A 22,456-nucleotide genomic window follows, 5' to 3' on the forward strand; every position below is an offset into this window, starting at 1 on the left:
CAAATCCTGACCTCCAATCCAAGAAAAATACAACAACCAAAAAAAAAAAAAAAACCCAAAACAAAAAACCACCACAACCCACCAAAACAAAAACACCAGCAAGAGAAGCCACAAAGAAACTTGTCTTATGGACACTCCCTTTACTCACATGTTTAAACTACTGGGAAGTTCCGAGTAAGTGAAGTTTATCCTCTCATCATTCACACTTGCAGACATATCCTATATACCACATCACTCACACTTTTTTGACTTTGACCCACTTATCTACTTAGATTTTGGCCAAGATAGTGCCAGAATATATGCATGTACAATTCCAGTATATACATAAATAATAAAAAAAAACCACCCACCAAAATCATGTAAATGTCACACCATGACAGAATGCTGTCACAGGGATGACTTGAGAAGAATCGGGATCACCTACTCAGGAGGAAATTAGGCGAGTTATTTTGGTTGTTACAGAAATCATTGTATGATTTGTGTTTAAAAAAAGATCTTTCACAGAGTTTTTCAGAAGTACTGAAACTTGTCCTTTTATTTCTCCATTTGTACAGCTTGATGCTTTATTTAAGATCTCATATCTAGGATTAGGATTATTTTTGTTTCAATTTTAAGATATTTGTAAAATCAATCAGGTAATCTGTAACATGTTTGCTCTAATTTTTACAAGGGTAGATCAGCAAGATTAGGAGAAAAGGTGAGAGAGATAAAGGTACAGGACTAAATACAACTTTGCGAGGTGAATTATAAGCTATATAGCATCAATTTCATATGGAGAAAATGCTTGTACAGACTTCTCAGCTTACACTGTCAGCCTCTGGGTGTCAGTTCACAACTTGAGATGACTAAAATGACCAACTATTTGGCAAAGCATTTTGCCTGCATCTGGCACCATTTAAATGCTTTTTAGCTACAGAAACTACAGGGAAGTACTCCTTCCTCTCGGACTTCCTAAATTTGCATTGCTATACAATACAGAGCACCTTGCCATCCCCCAGCAAGACTGAATCGTATATACTTACCCTTCTTTCATTGAGCAGTTTAAAGGTCTATGGATGAAAGATGCAACAGAAACGTCAGGTCTGAGAATTACTGTACATCACTTTTTTTTTTTTTTTATCAGGGATTGATTTTTATCTCTGTCACCTGCTTTTTTCCACCTGATGAAGGCTTGTTTCTGTATCACCTAGCAACCACATCACAGTGTCCAGAAAAAGTGAAGGCTGAGCAGGCGGTGTTAAACCCTGTGGAGCTCCCACCCCTAAGCTTCTTAGCTGACTACTGAAGTAACCCTTCAGTAGGTACAAGGTCTGCATGCTGATCTAGGAGGAAAACACTGCATGAACACAAGCCTGGCTGGTTTGGAAGCCTTCTGTTGTTACATACACACACACGTCCCTCAAAACATCATCATCTCTCTGCTCCATGACACAGTGGAGTTTGTCACTGAAACACCAACCTGGAGCAAAGCAGGGGATAGCTTGCATTTTTTGAGAAACCAGAGCCAGTATCTTCTGTGCTACTATCTCAGAGGGACCAGGTAAGAGATTTTTACCTTTACATCTTGAATTCAAGTCACACAGTAGATTTAATTTGGCTGTTCTATGTTCTCTCACCATTTTTCTCCTGTGTAGGAAGAACGACCAAAAATAGAAAATGAAAAGTGGGGAACAAAATCACAGCCCCTTAAAGCAAAGTAAATTGTCTGATTGTATTTAAAAAAAAATAAGTATAATAAATGCTTCTAAAATGGGAATAAAGGTTTATATCCTCATTCTGGTGCAACAGTTAACTAGATTTTATATAACCGCCACAGCATTTGAAATAGTATTTATGTTAAAATAATTACGACCTCAAACAGTTAAAAAGCTTAGTCATACAGTTTTATGGAACATCCTGTTTAGTGAGACTTATATATGGATGAATTTTGTTATTTTGCATATACATTTATTAAAGAACATCTTAAAAGCAATTCAGCAAGGTTGTCTAATTGCCTTTAAAAAACCAAAACAAACAAAAAAAAAACAAACACAAAACCACAAGAAAACCAACAAACATTCTTACAAAGTATATGCGTTTCCTGAACATTGCAGCCTCTGGATCTCTTTAAGCCTTATTCTGATTGTAGAACAACTAATTATCAAATTTTTGTCCTCAATTTAGGTACACGGAGTGACTTTTTAAACTTACATATATAAACTAAGTAAATGCAGCTAAATTAGTCTATATTCCCAGTTTTTATAGCTCTACTCTCAAAAAAATAAAAAAATTCAGAATTTAACAGCTGTCTATACTGCTGAATCTCAGGAACAAAATATTCCAGCAGCAGTCTCATCACAACTGAACACAGTAACACTGATACAGTGTCCTTACTGTTATGAAAAGGATTTCTGATTTAGTTAATCTGCATAAATCGTATAAACCTTAGTTAAATATGCTTCTGTAACTATTTATAAGAACCTTAAATAAACTGTATGCATCTGTCCATTCTACTGGAAGTTGCTCTTATTTGTTACTGGGAGCTGTTGCCTATTGGCTTAATTTTTATTCCATTTGTACCTTCTTTTAAAAGCAATATTGAATCAGTACTTATCACGTGAGTAAATGTTGCAAACTTTGTACTTTAAAATACAAGTGAGCAGAAACTAAAAATAATTACTTGTAAACACTTAATTTCCCATATATTATTGCTTGTTTATATACAGTGTATAGGTAGGCCATATGAAGATAAATATATATGCTCACCTATATATAGGCTATAATTATGAATTTTGTCACTATAATTATCTGTATGTATAATGTGGGACAAAGATATACAGAACCATGCGAGAAAACAGCACACTCATTTTCAAGGAATCCGGAGTCCTAGGAAGAACTTCGCATCTACAGAGGCTTTATGCACCTACGATTGCTGGCCTAGCCCAGAACTTGAAAGTATGATCAGCACAGAATCTACAGATCCCAAATGGGAATGCCCTTTTCATGTCTTGGTTTAGAGAAAACTCAGCTTAATGGAACAGATAGAGAAAGCAGCATATTAGCAGTGAAAAGAATAAATCATTCTGCTATAATCATCACAGAATCTTTACAAATTTTTTTTTTTAACCTCCACAGAAAAATTCCTCTTGTACTTCCAACTGCACCTTTAACTCCCTCTGATTTCTGATCTGTGCCAATTAATGTAATGACCACACAGACTGGGCCTTAATACAGCTTGCCTCAGAATTAAATAAAACGAATTCCAAAATGTCTGGAAGGTTTGCACTACAACTCCTAATAGAAGCTTCCATACCATCAACAAAAGGACAACAGGTCAGCTCTTTGTACAATGTCATTAAAACATGCCTGTATAAAATTACCTTATAAAAAATGCCCACAGGCATAGGAGGGGAGAGCAGGTAGCAAAAACGTGCCCAGCTTACATACACAAGAAAGAAGACTGAGAAAAATAAAGACTATTTTTTCTGTATGCAATACATTTAAAATAAGTCTGACAAATTATATAGCTGGTTACTGGTACACAGGACAGGTAATAAAGGACAAATCAGTAAGCAAGAAAAAAAATTAAGTCATGTAATACTAATAACATAGTACTAGATATCCCTCAATACACCAGACTAGTCAATGCAAACATTTTAAAAACTGTCAGATTATTAAGGCTTGTATGCATGCTGCTATGCTAAATGAGTAACTATCACTTCTCTCTCCAACCATAGATCTCAGCCAAAATGTAACAATGCTGTACATGACCATGCTAGATCCATCAATTTTTTTTTTTTCCCTGTTAACTAGATGGATCTCTTTATACCCAACTCCTGCATGTAAACCCCTATTAATTCAGTCTTCAGATAAATGCTAACATTTTAAAAAGCCAGGCCTCACAATAAACATACAGCATATCTCAAGTTTGTTGTGATTTATTTGTGAGTTATTCTCAAGCAATGTTACAAAACATTTTAATGTCTTGATAAGAAAATAAAATTTAAATAAAAATACATTCAACAATACATCATCATAATACAAATTAAAACTAAGGATAATTTACAATCCTAATAAAACTAATTACTGAATAACATCATCTTTCTAGACTAATCAAAATGAAGGCAAATTTTATTATTAATCATCCTACTCGTACCTAATTAAATTCTAGAACACCTACTGCATTTTAAAACATTATGAGAAATCAAATCTTCAATGGCCTTTGTTTTATTCCAGATATTCCAGTACCAAAGCAAAAAAAAAGTGCATATTTTTAAAAAAAATGTTGCAAGAGTATACAATTTACTTTTTCATAAATTTGACTTTGAAAACAACAGAAAATGGCTCCAAGGAACAAACATTTTGCCACAGGGTTAATCCACATACAGCAAAACCTAACTTTGACACTCAACCACATTCAACTTTGTTTAATGGTAGCTTTTTATTAATGGCAATTAATCAGACCCACTTTATCTTGGCAAAACACATTTCTTGGCATTACTATATTCCCCTTCTTCCTCCCTACACCTCCTCCTCCTCCCCCCTCGTGTCGCCCACCCCCACCCCCCCCATTTTCCAACTGTTCACAAATAAAAGTCCCTTAGAATACATCAAATGTGTAAAAACAGGAAAAGGCGGAAACAGCTGAGAGGATTAAATGGCTACAATGTTGCAGGTACTAGTACTGAATCCCAGATATTCTGAAACAGTTTGTGTGGTGTTAAACCAAGTAGTTACTCTAACAAGTTACATTCTTTCCAAAAGAGATTTCAATCCTGTCTTGTCAACTTGCTTCCATTATAGAAAGCATCTCTAGAACAGTATAATAAAAGTAATTTAAACATCTTACAGTTTCAAGCATTGGAGATTTCTATTCTATTTGTACGTTACATTCCTAATTAAGTTGGCCAAATCATGATTGTAAAAAAATCCCAAAACCAAAAAATATCTAACAAAACAACAAGACCCCACAGCAAATGCTCCAAAAATAAAAAGTACCACATATAGTTATTATTAAAAATAATATTCCAAGGAGTACCATTGTATTTAATACTGGTGAAGCAAAGTTGCCACAGTAATACCTTTGCCTCTTCCTGATTATATACATTTGTTCTTTCAGCACAAACCTAACTTCTCAGATCAAATGAGCAAAAATTAATCTTATTAAAGTCAAAAATGCCAGTTTAAAATTGTGTTAAGTGGAAAATATGAATCTGTATAACTAAAGATATAAAAATATTCACTGAAGCATTGCTGAAAGACAAAACAATGTTGATCATTCAACTGATCATAACAAGCAGATACTACAAAGTATCTAAAAATAATCTGGGATAGTCCAGATATCTAAAGTGCTTTGAGTGATTATAATAGAGATTATTAGATTTGTAGTCAAAAGGTGAGCTGAATCTAGTTATTACTTTTTATAAACAACAAAAAATAAAATCATACATGGGATGATGTAAGTTGATCAGTACTTAACCACAATCTGTTCACATTGAAATTTTCGTATCTGTAGGCAAACTTATTTAAAAAGAATGTTGCTACCCTGCACTTCTTTTTAGATTAAGAAAAAATATGTACCTTAAAAAATCCTAAAGAAAATAGATAGTGGTCTAATGTCACTCCCTATATTACTCACCCCAAATGTAAACAAGAGGTATAACGTAAATTCCCTGATTTCTTCTTCTTTAGTACTTAAAAACGTAACTAACACTGGTATCTGCTGTCCAGATTATTTGCAGCATACTGCATGATTTTGTAAGACTTCAGTTGTAGATCAATCAAGTACTGACAACACCTAATACAAGAAAAAATGTCAAATGAATTGAGTGTGAAGCTTCAGATGTTTTTCCATGTCATAGTATCTTGAGGTTTCTATTTCAAGATCCGTATCAGCAGGGCAGGCACTCATGGTAAACTCATACAAACTTGCAGTGTACGTATTGAGAGATGTAATCCAACCAACAAATGCCATGTGGATTTTCTTCCATTAAAAAGCTTATTCGTTTAGAAAGTTCTTTCCAATAAGACAAGGATGGCAAAACAACATTTAGGTTTATTCATACATGTTACTTCAAGAACCTGGAACTTCAAGTTCTTCAGCAAAATGAGAATAAACCTTAAGACCAGGTCTCCAAGCTGATATTTTCCTATTAAATAATAAATAGATTGTCAACACAACTAGCATTTATGCTCATTCTTAAATACTTTGTAAAAATGCATATAGTGAATCTAAAAAAAGGAAACAAAAACAAAACAAAAAAGTAGAACACTCAAAAACATTTCCAGTTTCTTTTTTCATCCAAGTGTGCCACAGTTTGTTTTGGTTAGGAAACCTTTCCAACAATTGGATTTTCTCTGGAAAAAATAAAATATTGTACATAAATATTTATGGTTAATATTTGCTTTCCAGTTGTCATCATACAATTTTAATTCATTAAGCAAACCTATATTTTTTACATAATCTCTATCATTTCTTGCAAAATTTCAGGATTTGTGGAAAACCTCACATACTTTCACGTGAAACCTCTAAATAGAAGTCAATTTTTCTAAACAACCTGGGTCAATTCCTAAGCTAGGCAAACCAAATTGGGGTTTGAGCATTCTTTTTTTCTGGTGAATTAAGCCTTATGGATGTGAAGAAGAAATCAGAACACTTGCTAGTGGCATTCCATAGATATCAACCAGGATTGAAGAGAATTGAAAGAATCTACTCTGGAAGAACAATGTACTCCAAAGAACAGGTTGTTTTTTTTTTTTTTTTAACTTCACCAGAAATAGTATTTATCATTGAGTATGGCAAGTGAATTACAAACAGCAAATACAATGCACGGAAGATGTGTTTCTGCAGTGTAATTTTTACAGTTTTCGGTAACTTGGTATTTAATTTATTTCTTAACTGGTATTTGAAATTTTGAAAAAAATTAGAAGGTAGGCAGACATTTAGGGATAAATTTTGCATGCACTTCAAATGTTAAGTTGCAAGGAAATGACCAAGTCGTTACACCCGCTTATGGGAATCTCAACAGGAACACAGATGAATCCCCCACCCGAGGAACTTCTCTTATCTTCTAACAACTGTTAAAAAGCTGCATTACTACAAACTATGTACCTGACTTTCTCCATGTCTTTGTGTTGTCTGAATCTACCTTTAGCTTAATTATCTCTACCTCAACAAGCCTGACCTTGTTCTGTGATTTTTTTTTTTTTTTAAATACACATTTATGTATGTCAAAATTACATAAGATACTTACTCACTACCATATTTAGCACTTGATGATCTCTTCTTTCGGTATTTTTCATGCGATTCATTCAGCTTTTCTATTATCTCTATTATCTGTTTAAGTGTATGAAAAGTTGCTACAGAATCTTCAATTGTAAAGTTAGAATAATCATCTGGTTCTTTCCGTGGACCTTGATAGACTGCTATACTGCCGCAAGCCTCTACAAAAATCACCACAATTATCCCAATTAGAATTTCAGTAATTAACCAACAGTTCTACCTCTTATGTAAATGATGATTCTGAAATTCTGAAATGTAAAGTTACTCTAGTTTATACATAAAACGGGTTAAGACAAAAGCAGGAAGCAGTATCCATTAGATGTATTTAAAGTTCTGTGGTTTATCCTCTGCTGACTGCATTCAGTGTCTTGAAGATCCACCTCCCTTCTTGTTTACATTAACAGAAGACCAATCCTTTCTTGCAATTCAACCATGTTCACAAGAATTCACTCCAGTGTCAGGAAAAGGAGAGCAAAGACAAGAGCCACTGCCTATAGTGCAGTGTCTTTGTTTAGACTATTAAAGGTATTTCATGCATGCAAGTTCAATTAGAACAATGCGTATGCCTGATTTTCTGTAAAGAAACGACTGAGGAATGTCTTGATAGCAAAGCACTAAAAAGACAAAAAACATAACCTGTATCCCCATTCTCTATTATTTACAGGTACATTGTTAAGATTTCAAACTGATGTTACGGGCCTAAAGAATTGGAGCTGAATAGTATCAGTATAATTCTCCTGAATTATTATTTGAATACCTTCCAACTTCTGTAGTTTAGTCATGTTGATAGTAAAAAGTGAGTAAATTCTTTCTGTCTCTCTGTCTCCATCAATCTCAATTTGTGTATCAGCAGGAACATCCCTAAAAGGTGGAAGAGATGGATAGTCAATATAAGTCATTCTTAAAAGGTTTGAAAGCAAGTAAAAGCTGATTATGTTTCAATATACTTTACCTTTTGATATGTCTATCACTCACAGCTTCACAACTGATACACAAAACTTAGCATTCATTGCAAGTGTTCTATAGACACAGGCACACGGTTTTGAGGACAAAACCAGCAATACTAAAAAACACTTTTTCCAATAGAATTAATTATTATGTATGTCAAGAGAAAAATTTTTCAAAAATACTGAAGTAAGGTTCATTGTTACTAAATGACAAGTAAACGTGTCTTCAGAATCTACTATACTTGAAAGTTAACCAGAACAATAGATACATTCCTGAATGAGAACAAGTGAAAAACCAGAAAGACAAAAACAACCAAAAATTATTTAGTAACAGGAATCTTTTAAACTGCTGAGAAACCTAATATCAGAATGAACTGAGTAACATGAGAAAATTATTATATATATTTTCTCACGAATGTTATCTTACAAGATTTATACTGAATTAGTCTGTAATTAATGCAACCTACCCAGTTAGGGATAAATTTAGTTTTAAAAAAGATCAGAGCATTTGTTTTGATTTCAGAAATCAGCAGCTTTAAGAAAGGCAATGATGCATTACAGGATGTTATTAGTTCTCCCAACATACCTGTAAAAATCATTTGTCAGAAACTACATCCAAGATTATTTAGTTGATTTTCTTAGTACACTGTGTTTTGAAATGTGAGGTTAAAATACAAAAGTGACAGCATGAAACAAAACAATGTCATTAGGGAAAGAGACAGACTTCCAGGTTGAGCCTTCTGCAGCAAAGTATTTCAATTATTTTATACATGTCACCTAGGAGTGTCATATTTCTGCATTCAGCTTGGCATCTGAATAAACTTGAATTATTAAACCTGTTATTCTTCATGGAAAGAAATTAGCCATTCAGTATTTCTGATTTACATGCTGAATCGGTTACCTTCCATTTCACATGGCGGCTGATGAAGTAACAGACTTAGTAAAATCCAGTACTTCATGCTTTATATTAGTAAGGCATGTTTTTAGCAGTGTAGCTTGCTAAAGTAGACAGGGATAGCCTTGCCTTCAGATTTTCAAGTTGTAGCATGAATCATACATTATTTGTCCTACAAAACACATATATTTTCATTTGAGGAACAACTTACGCAGTGCATCGAGCACAGCCCACTGTGTTCTCTATTGTAGCCTTGCAGCAAAGCCAGTTCCCATTTAGAAAAGCAGAAGGATGGTAAAAGCTAAGCCTCTTCTGGTTGCACCTTGTTACCCGGCAAAGAGCTTCTATCCACTCACTAGCTTCTACACAGTTATTTGCTTGGATATAGAGTGGCTTTTCTCCGTGTAGTACTTGAAACATCTGTAGAAGGCACACAACATTCTGCTCAGTAAAAGAATCCAGTTGCTGAGCAACTTTTAATATGTTGAAGTAGATTTCAAAGCTCAGGCAATTCGAAGCAGTCAAATTAAAACAGAAAGTGAAACAGGGGAGAAAGGAAGAGTTTCTTTCAGCTCTATGACAAAAACCAAAACGTAACAGCTCCCTGTGTTCTGCCTACACCATTTCCTCATCCAAAAAAGAATTCTTAAAGAATCAGAACATGATGCATTGTCTGTCATCTTCATTCACATATCTTTAAATGTGACCTTTGACTTCATGGTTCATATTCTGAGAGTAACAGAAGATTCCCAGAAGTCTCTGCTCTAGCCAGCCTCAGCCTCAGTAACAGCTGTACTTTTATCTGTCTCAGAATGTTGGACTGAAATAATAGAAATACTGATGTGTTACGGGTCCAGAACAAGGCTGTGAGTACCAACAATTGTCTCAGCTGATGAAGGTGTTATAGGGACTTCTCATCAAAAGGAGTAAGTATAAGTTTGGCAATATTACATTTCTAGTAGAATGTATGCTACTAATGTACATGCTACTAATATCTTACATAAGAGTGCTTTGTAGTACAGTAGTTTTAACCTTCATTCCAGGAATTTGGAAAGAGGGGCAAAGGTCATAAAATCAGTCAGAAAAGTTGGCGCAGAAATCCAGATCTCCAGGTTAAGTTCCAAGTTCAGAATATCTGAAAATACTGCATACAGATTTTTATTCTTGATCCAAAAAAGATTTTTTGCTGATACGTTTAGTAATAGGATTTCAGTAACTCTATAAACTAATTACAGTCTATTATTTAAACAATACATCAAGAATTACACAGAAACTATCTTTTAACTCACATTTTTCTTGTTGAAGGAGCTCTCATCAAGTTTCTCCACTGCAAGGATGTTTTTGATTGGAATAGTGAAAATTGGTTCTTTATCTGTAAAAAATTGTGAACAGATGAGTGAAGTGATTTGTAAAAAACTGTTTTATAACCTGAGTGCACCAATACTGTAAGTTAATAATAAAAAAGCATACTTTGAGAAATTTGGAAAATGTACATGAATCATACAAAAGCATTTAGTAGTTGGAGCCAAGGTAACTAAAACATATCATATGTACCTTAGGAAAAGAAAAGAAAACATGCATTTTAAAAAAAGCAGAAATCAGATGTAAACATTCAGAAAACATTAAGAAAATGAAAATAATTAAAATAAATGTAATTTACCTTGCTGCTTGTGGTAGGTGAATTCCCTACTTGTTAGACAGAACCACCTCTTCTTGAAATTTTTTTTACCAATCCGAGTCCTTCCCTGAGCTCTTTTGTACATTTCTCTGTGAAGACAGAATTACATGAAATGCAAACACTAGTCTTCAGAAGAGCTTTCAAAACCATTTATTGAGGTAACACATTACTGCTCAGCATGCAGCAACATAAAAATCTACTTCACTGTGGATTAAAAAAAAAAATCTACTAGTCATTTAAAATAGATCCTCAAAATAACCTCCCAATACGGTGATCATGTACAGGGTTCCATAAACAGTAAAGTTTGAAAAACATGCAATTCAGGCTCTTGTTTGTAGCAGTACATTTGGAGTGGGTACTTATTCAGATCCAAAATTCAGATTTTTCCCAAAAGGGAGCAAGGTGCATCCAGCTACAAGATTCTCTCATTCCTGCCACTTTCTACATGTGAATGTAGTTGGCCTTATTTGGATCAGAAACTAAACAGAAGTGAAATGACACTAAACACAACTCAATAGCAAGGGTAGACACAAACTGTATTTAGTACACTTTAAGCATGTTCACTGGCAATTTTTTTTTTCTTTTGCAAAGCCACCTATTGATAATACAAATTAGCTTCTGAATTGCTATAACTAAGTGTTGATCCACTACAACTGCCTCCTTCATTTCTATTTAGCATTTTAATAAGAGGTACATTTCTTACTTTTTTGAAATTTGGATGCTTGCTTCACATAAGTTATCTTTATTTGCTATGAATCTGCCTCTCAGATAAACACAAATATTATTTCCCCACAAATGTGGTTTGAATTAATTCATCAGCTATTCATGATCAATATACAAAAAAAAAAAAAACCAGCTAATTTCTTAGAGTGTTTTCCACCTCAATTTTTATAAAGGCATTCTATCATTTACTGTTAAGTATTCCAATTATAGGTTAATTTTTTCTCCTACTTTAAAGGCAGAACATTTAGCTGGATTGGCTTAAACAGAATGCAAAGTAACTCTAAATTAAATTAATACATTCTTTCAAAATACACTTTCACAATCCTGAATAAACTATCACAGAGCACACATGGAATTCTAACAGAAATGCAGACAAGCTTTAATGGGTTTTAAGCTGCTTTTAATTATGTTTTCCAAAGTATTTAAAAGATGAGTTATGCAAATGAACAGCTGTTGGTTTAAACTACTTCTGCAAACTAATAAAGAATTATCACAAAAACCAAATAAAATTTCAACAGTATATCAAACATTTTAAAGAGCATTAATTTGGTATTAATGAAAAAACAGTAATACCAATTCTGTTTTGCACAATATAGATTTAAGTTATACTTACCCTTCTTTTAGATGTACTGGCTCACTCAGACCACTGGGCTCTTTACTTTCAGTAGAGGAAACATCATCTAGGAACTTAAGGAAAAATACACAGGAAATATATATATGCTATTCAGAAACACAGAACAACCAAAAGCTGTTTTAAAAATATACATGTATAGTTTCTCCTAGAACAGAACAGTTACCTCATGCAACAGGTGAAATACAAATATATTGCAGAGACTTAGGAAATTTAACAAGGGATGCCCAAAAGCCACACAAAGATTTCTTTAATTAGTTCCTAAAAAGCAGACCTAATAAAGTCTGTTTCAAAAAAAAAAAAAAATTTTTTTTTTTTTTTTTAAACTAAATCACCTTAAGCCAGTATGTGTAACTCTTGTGTATCCAATTGTGTGGACCTGGTTGTTTTTTTAAAACATCTGAAATGGACCACATTTTTTCTTTTTCTCTCTAGTAGAAAACTGAACAATAACACCACCTTCTAATAACTAGAACTGATCAAATACATCAACCATAAAAAAAAAAAAAAAAAAAAATCTAGTTGAAAGGTACCTTTTTAACAGATTCAGTAAAATTTTCTTCTTGAAATGTTTTGAAAAACTCATACATGAACGTCTCCTTGAAACTTGACTGAAAGAAAGGTATATTGACATAAATAATCTTGCAAAGACTGTTGTCTATGAAATGAGAAAGAATTTTAGTAGCCTTACAAGTTTGCTTTTGGTCAAACTTCCCCAACTCCCCAAAGTCTGGATAGCTTTTGATATAAGAGTTAATGTTCTAGAAGTCTGTGCATCCTAAAATAGAGAAACAAAACTCATAAGTCACATTTTTTCACAATTCCACATGAAACTGATTTAAAAATGAAAGTGTCACAAAATTATATTACGCAATGTAGTAATTCTGATACATCTTCATTCCTTTCATTCTTTGTCCAAAGAGGAGAAATGTATATGCAGCATTAGCACTTGTGCTTTGTGAATATATTTCATAAGCTACTGCAGCGTTTAGTATTTTACTCACTACCACTAGAATTTAATATTAGTACTTGGAAATATATTTTTACCTATAAAACATCTCAAACCTCTCAAATCCTGTAATTCTTACTACAGATCTAATGCTTCTGAACTATTTAAAACTTGACAATAAACATAATGAGATATTGCTGGACAAATGGTAGAAATTTTCATAATACGAAGTGAACTTAAAACTTGGTCTTTAAGGCATTTGCCTAAATTTGCTTGCTACCTCACTGCTTGCATTTTAGTACAGGATTAGAAATAGAGCCACAGAAAGGGGCCTTGCTGTTCTCTTTAAAATGCTTAACCCTCAAGTGATAAAACCCTGCAATCTTTTTTACTCATAGTGGATAATGTCAAAGGAATGAATTTGAGTAAGGAAATTTTTCTTTTGAAAGCACAACACACAAGTAGGTAAGATAATGAAGATAACCTCGAGTAGATGATTTCATACATATTCTGGATTGTATGTGAAAATAATACAGTATTTTTTTCTTAGCTCCATATTCTTGTCTTTGAAGACTATTTCTTTTATGCATATCTACTCGACAATTCAAAAGCTGAAAATGGAAGATTTGGCAACTCTTTGCAACTAGTGGAGTCCAGAATAAATACACAGACCAATTACTGGATAATTCTACAAACTCTGAACTCTGTTTAAGACACAAATGGAAATAATTTTTTAAAAGTGTAAGTTCCATCTTGATATTTAACTTCCACAGTGGAAGGAATCGATACAGTTCAGACATATGCCTTAAAGAACCCTCAGACGTTGCTATTCTAACAAGGAAGAACATTCACAAAAAAGGTATGGCATATTTAATGTCAATAGTTCTTCTACATCATTTGAGAACACCTCATAAAGTCTAAGAAATCTGATGCTTAAAGTACTGCCAATGTCTTAGTTCCTTTGGTGAGGTATAAAACTGAAAACCCAACCTAGGGACATTTAGTAATCTTATTTCCCAGTTACATACCCACTGAAAGTAACTTATGCCTTCCCAGATAAACACATCTGACGGTTATGAATAAAACAGAACAAAGCTTCACAAAACTTACTGGATGGTGAGGTCGTAAATGAAAAGTATGAGGTGAGACTACGGCTACAGCAAAGAAACGAAGAAACACAAAGCTGCTCACTGCAGAATACTGTACATGAGGGTCATCTGCAGAGAAAAACCATGAAATGTAACATGCACTAAACTTAATAGGAAATAATGAAGACAGTCAACATAAAAATCCCTAAGAATATAGCATCAAAGGAGACATTTATATTTTAAAACAGAATAGAAAAATCAATGAAGTGCATGAAATGAGAAAGGTGATCATGGTAAGAAATGTTCTACTTGTAATGGCGGGTTTATTTCTTTGAAAAGAAGTTTTGTTCTCACAAAACCAGCTCATCAGCTCCACTACTAGGAACAGTGAGATTACTGCAAGCATTTACATACAGAGTGCTGATTAGGTACGGCTGTATGCACACTGAACCAGAAGAGAAAATACTATAGCAATTGCCTTTGAACACTAGGGCTATCAAGTTTATTCATCCATAAAGCTAATCACTGATCAACTCAAATACATTAGTGCTGTATTTGATGCAGTCAACATATATGAACAACTTTAACTGAGTTACATCAAACCACACTGTTACATAGTTCTCATGCTGTAAATGAGGATTTTTTTCTCATTTAATATTTTGGGTATATCTACACCTTCATACTGGGCAATACGGTGGGATCACATTCTTACTCTAGTGACCACTTCAATCTGATCTGACTGTGAAGTTAGGTATTCTGAAAGCTGTCTTAACTAGAGGAATTTAAGACTGTCTTAACTAGAAGAATTTATGTCATCAGTTCCAGTAACAAACCAGTATCAGAGAAAGGCTCCAGATTATAAGAAGTATGTTCTTCATTTTTAAGTTATTATAATGACATTTCAGGTTCTAATTGACTAAAGTAAGTATAAAGGTATTTTAGACCTACCACATTATTGCTATATTAAAACCATTCTGAAAGAATAGAAGTGTTCTAATACTGGTCACATTACAAACATTAAATATTTTACATTATCCACCCTCCTCAAAACTACTCATAAGTAGTAAAGCTATGGTAATAGTAAAAGCTAGCTTCAGGTAAATTATGAATGTGCTGGTCATAACCATAGATGCAGTTCACGTAGGTAAGATATAAATACCAATTTTATTTTCAGGTTTACACCTTGCTGCTTTAGAAGCAATATGTAGATCATCTGTTTCCAATTCTATATATCTCAACTAAATAACTTTCTGTATTACTCATGCTTTTCTTCTAGTATTTCATATTTTTGTTGGTGACTTCTTATTTGCTGTTGTTGTGCAGTGTTTCTGCCCCGCTACATTTTTCTGTCAGAAAATAGAAAATTCTTGCTGATTCACCACTAGGCTTTAATATAACTTACAGACTGACAAAAAAACAAATGCCTGTCAAGGTAAAAAGTTCAGGACACAGCTTTGGACAAGGCAAGAACTTTAACAATCCCCATAAGGTAACTGCAGAAGTTCAGTATTTCACTCCAACCAGCATTTTCAAAAGTTTTTAGAGAACACTTACTTGGAAATCTTTTGGCAGCCAGATGCCTCAAAGAATAAAAAACATCACACATTAGGGTAGGACAACTTATACTCGATCGCACAATTTCACGGAATACTTTGTCTACATAATAGCGTAGATTTTCCTGCAATTATGAAAAAAAGTATTTTTTCAGACCATTAACATCTGTATTTCTATTTTTTTTTTCCTGAATGCAAACATAACACTACAATTCCTTTTTTCAAAACACTGCCTGACTATTCAATTACGTATTTTAGTACAGCGCATATTTTAAGTGTCTCATACTATTTATATGGGGTTATTCATGTTAAAAGATAGTTTAATGATACTTACATTGAAGTACATAAACAGTGTCTGGCAACAGACAGCTATCTATCAAAACCTGTTTTTGTAATTTGACAACACGTTACAAGGAATACCTAGTGAATGTTAAGTTTGTTGCAGCAACTATTGCCTTAAATGTCATTCTCTGATAAGAGGCAAGCAAAACTTCAATGAGAAGTGTTAAAGCAGTTGTAATTAGATACTTTATCATCTAGATACCAAGTACAGAACATCAAGAATCACAACACCCAACAAATTGGTAAGGAAGACTGTAACCCTCTGTCTAGTTTCTCCTCCCCATTCCATTTTCTGTTGGTCTTTTCCTTTGCTGTTTTCATAAACAGGGATAAGAACACACAACTTCTTTGTTTACTGTAGAATCCGATAATTATATTACTACCCTAAGTTACTAATTTTCCATTACACAGAGGTGCTTCTTGAAATGTTTTTCTATCAGATTTTGAAAAAGTTTAAATTAGAAAAAACAGATTAGGAAACTCACCATATTAATTTCTACATTATCCCCTTCTCTTAACTTGATGGGATCTATTTCACAGGGTTTAGGAGACTCACATATCTGAAACAAAGAAAACTGTAGTTCAACTTTTCAGACAGAAAGCATGGAAATGCACCTATTTAAAACCAGATTCTGTCCTAGACTTAGGGGTAAAATTCTAAATAGGTTCTAACTATCTGTAACAGCATGCATTAATCATCCACAATTCTGTGTGTGCCTTTTTACATGGATTAATTAAATAAAGCATCATGTGCATAAATTCTGCAATGTGTTAAAAGGCTGAAGCAATTGCCATTGACTGTTTATTTTCAAGCATCTGGAATATAAAGAACAAAAACAGCTCTTCCCACTGAACTTAAAAAATTACTGCTCTATTTCACTTTCCTCTAGAATTCTCCCACCTGAGTGATTACTGCCACACAGAGAGCTGCAAGAATACCTATGAAAGAGGCAGGATACCTCAGTGGTCTAAGTGTCCTGAAAAAAGTTTCAGTAGGATAACATACCTCATCAATAACAGGTTTCAAAGTGACCTTTAGGTAGTGCTTCCCCACTATTTTCATCATTTCATCTACACACCGAGTTGCCAATGAGTTGCCTCTGAAGACTGTGTTTGCTTCTCTGTAAGAAAATAATTTATTTTATTTGAACAGGAAAAAATATAAGAAGCCATACACTGCTACTTGGAAAAACTCCTGTGCTTGCTACTTTCAAGACATGCAGGAGGACATGTACTTAAAAGTCATCTTTGCAGGAAAAAAGTACCTCTCATTTAAGTCTAATACTAAAGGAAACAGGATGAGATTCTCAACAATTTACAAAATGTTAAGTACCAATCTAACAACCAGAAACATTTGGAGTGGCCAAACAATGACATTTTAAAATAAAATCTGTGTACTCTTAGACACAACAGCTAGCTTATGTTTAGCTGTATACTAGCTCCAAGAAAATTTTACCAAATAGCACACAATCATTAAGTCTGACTCCCAGCATCAGTGTAATTTTAATAAATGTTGTTACAAACTAGCATTAAAAGATTAATGTCTTCAGTCATAATAAAAGAAAAAAAAATTGACATGCTTACTTATCAATGTCATATCATGAAGCCCTCCGAAATTCTGAAAAAATTTAGAAGTGTGATATCACTAAACATGAAATACATACTGGGTGTCCTTCAGATCTAGTTCTGCCACCGCAGCAACAAATGGAACTATCTTATGATGGTGTAGCAACAATCGTACAAGAGGCAGAACAGCATCATACTTGTCTCGACAAACTTCACTCAGTATGTAGGCAGCAGATGCAGAAATTGGCTGTGAGAAAGCAGAATATGAAATAATGAGTGAAGTAGTTAAATGTTTGTCATGTATTTGGCAAAGTACAGATCAAATCTAACAAGGCTATAGACACAGTTTCTTAATAGAAAGCTTCAACATCTGCTGTACAATGTGGTAGCTAAGTGTTTCTATTCTACAGAAATACTTACCTGAAAATTGGTATTTTCTACTCTATACTTGACATTTAAGAAAGAAATTCAGCATCTACTCACTCTTCTCATTCTCCCTAAAGGGTTAGAGTATGGCTTTGTCACAAATCCAAGTAAGAGGCAGTAATTAACTGCTTTACTATAATGTCATACATCTTTACAGGACTTCATAATCAGAGCACATCAAAATACAGTTCTCACACTACTGAAGTGACTGTTTCCATTCTGCAGTTGGGAATTTCAGTACAAAAATTTATCAAGTTACTTCATTTAGGTAAAAAAAGATAGCTGCTGACTGCCACTAGCTACATACTCAGCTCTTCTTGAATTCCAGTGAAGTAGTATTTAAACATGGGCTAGCAAATATTTTCGTCACAATCTGCTTCCTCTTTACTTTCTTCTCCTCTGTGAGTACTTCACCAACACTGAATTGAAGAAAGGCTATAAAAAGACCGCGGAATATAAAGCCTGGTTACCATAATTTGATTCCCGTCTCAATGTTATGCTAACCATCTACCATACTTCCCTATTTGTCACCATGTCCACATGAGAAATCCAGTCATGCTGATAAACATAGTGAAAAAAAGAGAAACAATTCAGAAGAAGTGGAATTAGAAATCAATTCTGAAGCAGACTGTTTTTGTTACAGGTGATTATCTGCCCCTTCAGTGCCAATCCCTGGAAAACCACTAAATCAAAGGGGCCAAGAGTAGCCAGTGGGAACACAGAATGTTGAGAAGCGCAACCAACAAGAAAAAACTATTTTATCTCTTCCAGTCACACAGCACAGATTATTTTACTACCTCTGGTGGTTCTTCTCAAATAAGAAAATCCTGCTAGTTTGGAGCAGGAGTAAATAATCTACAAGCTGCTCATCTGCAAGTAATTCATGCCAAGGAACAAGTAAGTTCTCTAGATATGCGTAATTCACATTGTCTCATACAGGATTGCATAATCCATTTAAAATTTTCATTTTAAAAGATATTTTCAACAGAAGTACCTGAACATCTGATGACTTTAGCAGCAAGTTTCTTAGAGAAGCATAGTATTCAGATGGAAGTACACAGTCTTCAGTGTAACAGATATTTAATCTAAGTGACCCCAAATCATCTGTTTTAGAAGACTTGTTTCCATTTTCTCTTGGTTGAAGTAAGTACCTGAAAGCAACAGGACAATTCTAAAATATTAGATTCACATTTCATTAATTTGACTAATTTTACAATAAAGCAAAGTATCACATTTAATTATTTCAGTATACATAAACTGAGTCTGAAAACTGGCAATAAAATTCACATTAAAAACGCTTGAGACACAAAAGAAAAAACACTAAGTAGCATTTGATGCACCTTTAGCACGTAATGAAATACATTTTTAATTTTCTCATGTCTTTCTGAACAGTGAAATAGGACATACTTGTAGCTCAACTGGGATAGCAGGAATAGTTAGAAGTTATATTGGACCTTCTCATTTTATATCTAGGTTGTATTTACGGGGTTGGACATAGCAGATGGAACAACTAGTATCAAAAATTTAAATGTTTTAGTATGAAACCAGTAAAAATACGCAATACTAACAGTCTGCATTCCTGAGAAACAAGTAAGATTAAAGGAAAAAAACCTGTGCTTTTTTTCTTACTGTCAATACTAAATATACTAAGCAATTCTTTATTGGCCTTTGCTGTAGTTTAACTGTATTCCAACAGGAGGTGCAGCCTTACATTAATTTTAACAGTTTTTAAGTAGTGTCACAGAATAGTTACAATATTCAGCCCAACAAACTGCAATCATATCTTCAAATATTGTTTTACAATCATTTATTTAAAGAAGTCTGATCCTCCTGACTGTAGAAGTACAAATATAACCAGATGCATTGCCCATGAAAGCATGCTAATTCAAAGTAAAACTGATTTACAAGGAGAACCTCTACTTGACAGAATAACTCTTAGGTTTATTTTCCCAATATTTAGTACTAGTGATACTGTTTTATCTGCTGTACTACAAAAAATGTTTTTGAATACAGCTGAAAAGTAGTAATAGTATAAAAAATTAGTTATTTTAAAATCACAGAACTGTTTTTGATAAGCAGATCGTAATTGGATATGAGGATGATCAATACAAGGTGTGCCTACAAAGTATATTAGCAGACACAAGCCTCTCTATTGATGCTTCAAGTGAGCTGGACATGAGACAGGTCAATTCAAAAAGCTACATGAACACAATACACCGGTAATGAGTCCATGCTAATATAACCTTTCTATTAGCAGGTTATTAACGGAGGCATGTCATTATGTTAATATGGTCATACAGCTTTTGATTAGTTCAGAGCACCAGCAGAACAGGTCTATCTCTCCAATATATCATGTAAATAAATAGAAAATACTGACACAAACATTTATTATGTTTAGATCACATTCAAACATTAAGAATTAGAGTTCAACTTTGACGTGTCCTAGACACTTGGAGCCTGAGATGGGTATGCGGAACAGAGCCATAACAGTTCCTGGCTAAGACCTTGTTCCATTCAGTTCCTATGTGTTTTCTACATGGATATCCTAGGTTTCCTCCACTCTTTTCTCTGTACTGAAAAGTTCACTAAAAGCAGAATATTCTACACACTTTGAGGCATTTGAATCTATTGTACTCAATGCCTCCTGCCACTAAGCATTTGGGACAGTAGCTTCAGAAAGGATGTTGCTGCTGTGTTATAAGCAGAGGTCTGTCTGTCCTCCAATTCCCTTCATACTTTACCCTTACAGCTTTTAAACTTCTGTGCCTGCTCCCCTGAAATGACATTGGGTTGGTTCCAGAAGGTACTTTCTGAACCTCCCTCAAGGAAGGAACAAAAACAAAAAGACATACAATGATTATTTTTAAACTCTTAATCAGTCATTCTGGAAGTCTGACTTAGGAATTTAATTAAAAGTGATGCAATTCTGAGAAGTTCCAGGTTTGCTGGTTAGGCTAAAAAACATACACAGATCACTAAAATCCAGCAACTTGACTGAAAGATAGTTAATGCTCAGCCATCCCTTTCTTCATTCTCTGCACTTTCCTCTCAAAGACATGAACTATTCTGTGGGAGTGGGCAGACCAGGGGAAAGAAGAGCTAAATGTACCCTCTGGCGAGTGTAATTTATTGAGCAGGGCAACACTCTAGAAAGATGTTTTATCTAGACGAGAAAAGGAAGACATATTTTAATAGATAGTTAGAATAAAACATATCTTTTGCAAGAGATGATCTACAAGATAGAAGCAAATTAACTTCTGAGCCACTATTTCTCACCATGCTTGAAAGGAATCATTTCTTAACACCTTCACAGGAACTTTAATTTCTCCTAGAAAGACGTCTTGTACCAAATTTCCATTGTTCCATAGGTCAACCCTGAAAATAAGAACATTACTTTTTTTTTTTTCTCCCAGAGAGAAATAAAAATCTTCAAGTTAACAGTAACTGCCTTACAGCACTAATCCACATGCATGCAGGCAGAAAATGTTAGAAGTCTCACTCCATTCTAATTAAATCAAGAAGAATCAAATGAGTGGCTTATTAACCCATAAAGAACAGATAAAGAAACAAACAGTGAAAGTTAGACTCTCAGACCTTGCGTGAGTAAATAAGTGATATTGGCAACATGTATGTATTCTGAGCAGTCTCCACCCCCAAAACTGTGCACATTTCTTCTCAGATAATTCAGGTGAACTTTTTAATCAATATATTTACACATCCCTATCTAATTGCTGGAATTTAGCACACTGCAATGTCACACCAATACATGCGCTCGTCTTTCCAACAGCAGCTTGTATGCTTACAACCTCAAAAGGAATCACAGACTCCAGACATGCACCTTTTTTTTTTTCTATTACTTCTTACCTCTCTGACATTTCTGACAGACAGCAGTTGTTAAGAAGAACAAAAAAAATTAATACTAGATTGGTTGGGGCATGACTGTTTTTCTAAATATATTTGCATCTGTAATGAAATATACAATTCTAATTAAGATATTCATGAAGCTAATAATTAAAAATTCACATACCAAGTGAGTTCTACAATGGCTATTAAAACTAACCACTAAACTCTTCTTCTGATCCCTGTTAAGAAGTATATGCTAGCCTTGAAGACTTTTTGTCATTCAGCAGATTTGGTGCATGTATGTGCATGAGCACAATAAAGAAAAGAAACTAAGTACAGGGGCTCTTAACTGTTTTAACTACATAGCATAAATACAAACAGACCTGCTCTAAGGGTAGAGGAGCAGAAAAGTGGAATGTACTTTGAAGTATTCTTTGCATTTGCAAGGGAAAGATGCAACACAAATGTTCCTCTAATAACTAATGCAAAACCGTAACAATCTCAAAAAAGAGACTTTTCTGTCTGTTTTTATTAAAACAGTCAACTACAGACTA

At 33.9% G+C, this 22,456-nt stretch overlaps 1 protein-coding gene across 2 annotated transcripts in view; it reads right to left on the reverse strand.

Annotated features, from left to right (window-relative positions):
* Positions 1-4,401: 4,401 nt before the first annotated feature.
* The window catches only part of RASA2 (RAS p21 protein activator 2), a 48,987-nt gene continuing 30,932 nt past the window's right edge, over positions 4,402-22,456 (reverse strand). For both annotated transcript variants that reach the window (XM_042797246.1, XM_042797236.1), the window contains exons 9-24: positions 21,336-21,434; positions 19,054-19,210; positions 17,732-17,880; positions 17,074-17,188; positions 16,553-16,627; positions 15,727-15,850; positions 14,195-14,301; positions 12,827-12,913; positions 12,669-12,746; positions 12,118-12,191; positions 10,764-10,870; positions 10,393-10,475; positions 9,315-9,523; positions 8,019-8,122; positions 7,233-7,422; positions 4,402-6,336 (exon numbers count right to left, since the gene is read on the reverse strand). In XM_042797246.1, the coding sequence (XP_042653180.1) occupies positions 6,306-6,336; positions 7,233-7,422; positions 8,019-8,122; positions 9,315-9,523; positions 10,393-10,475; positions 10,764-10,870; positions 12,118-12,191; positions 12,669-12,746; positions 12,827-12,913; positions 14,195-14,301; positions 15,727-15,850; positions 16,553-16,627; positions 17,074-17,188; positions 17,732-17,880; positions 19,054-19,210; positions 21,336-21,434 (1,789 nt within the window). In that variant the 3' untranslated portion in view covers positions 4,402-6,305. The remainder of the gene's footprint in view (positions 6,337-7,232; positions 7,423-8,018; positions 8,123-9,314; positions 9,524-10,392; positions 10,476-10,763; positions 10,871-12,117; positions 12,192-12,668; positions 12,747-12,826; positions 12,914-14,194; positions 14,302-15,726; positions 15,851-16,552; positions 16,628-17,073; positions 17,189-17,731; positions 17,881-19,053; positions 19,211-21,335; positions 21,435-22,456) is intronic.

This window comes from Tyto alba, unplaced genomic scaffold, assembly GCF_018691265.1.
Source record: "Tyto alba isolate M040663 unplaced genomic scaffold, T.alba_DEE_v4.0 Super-Scaffold_10, whole genome shotgun sequence".
In the NCBI taxonomy this organism is placed as follows: domain Eukaryota; kingdom Metazoa; phylum Chordata; class Aves; order Strigiformes; family Tytonidae; genus Tyto; species Tyto alba.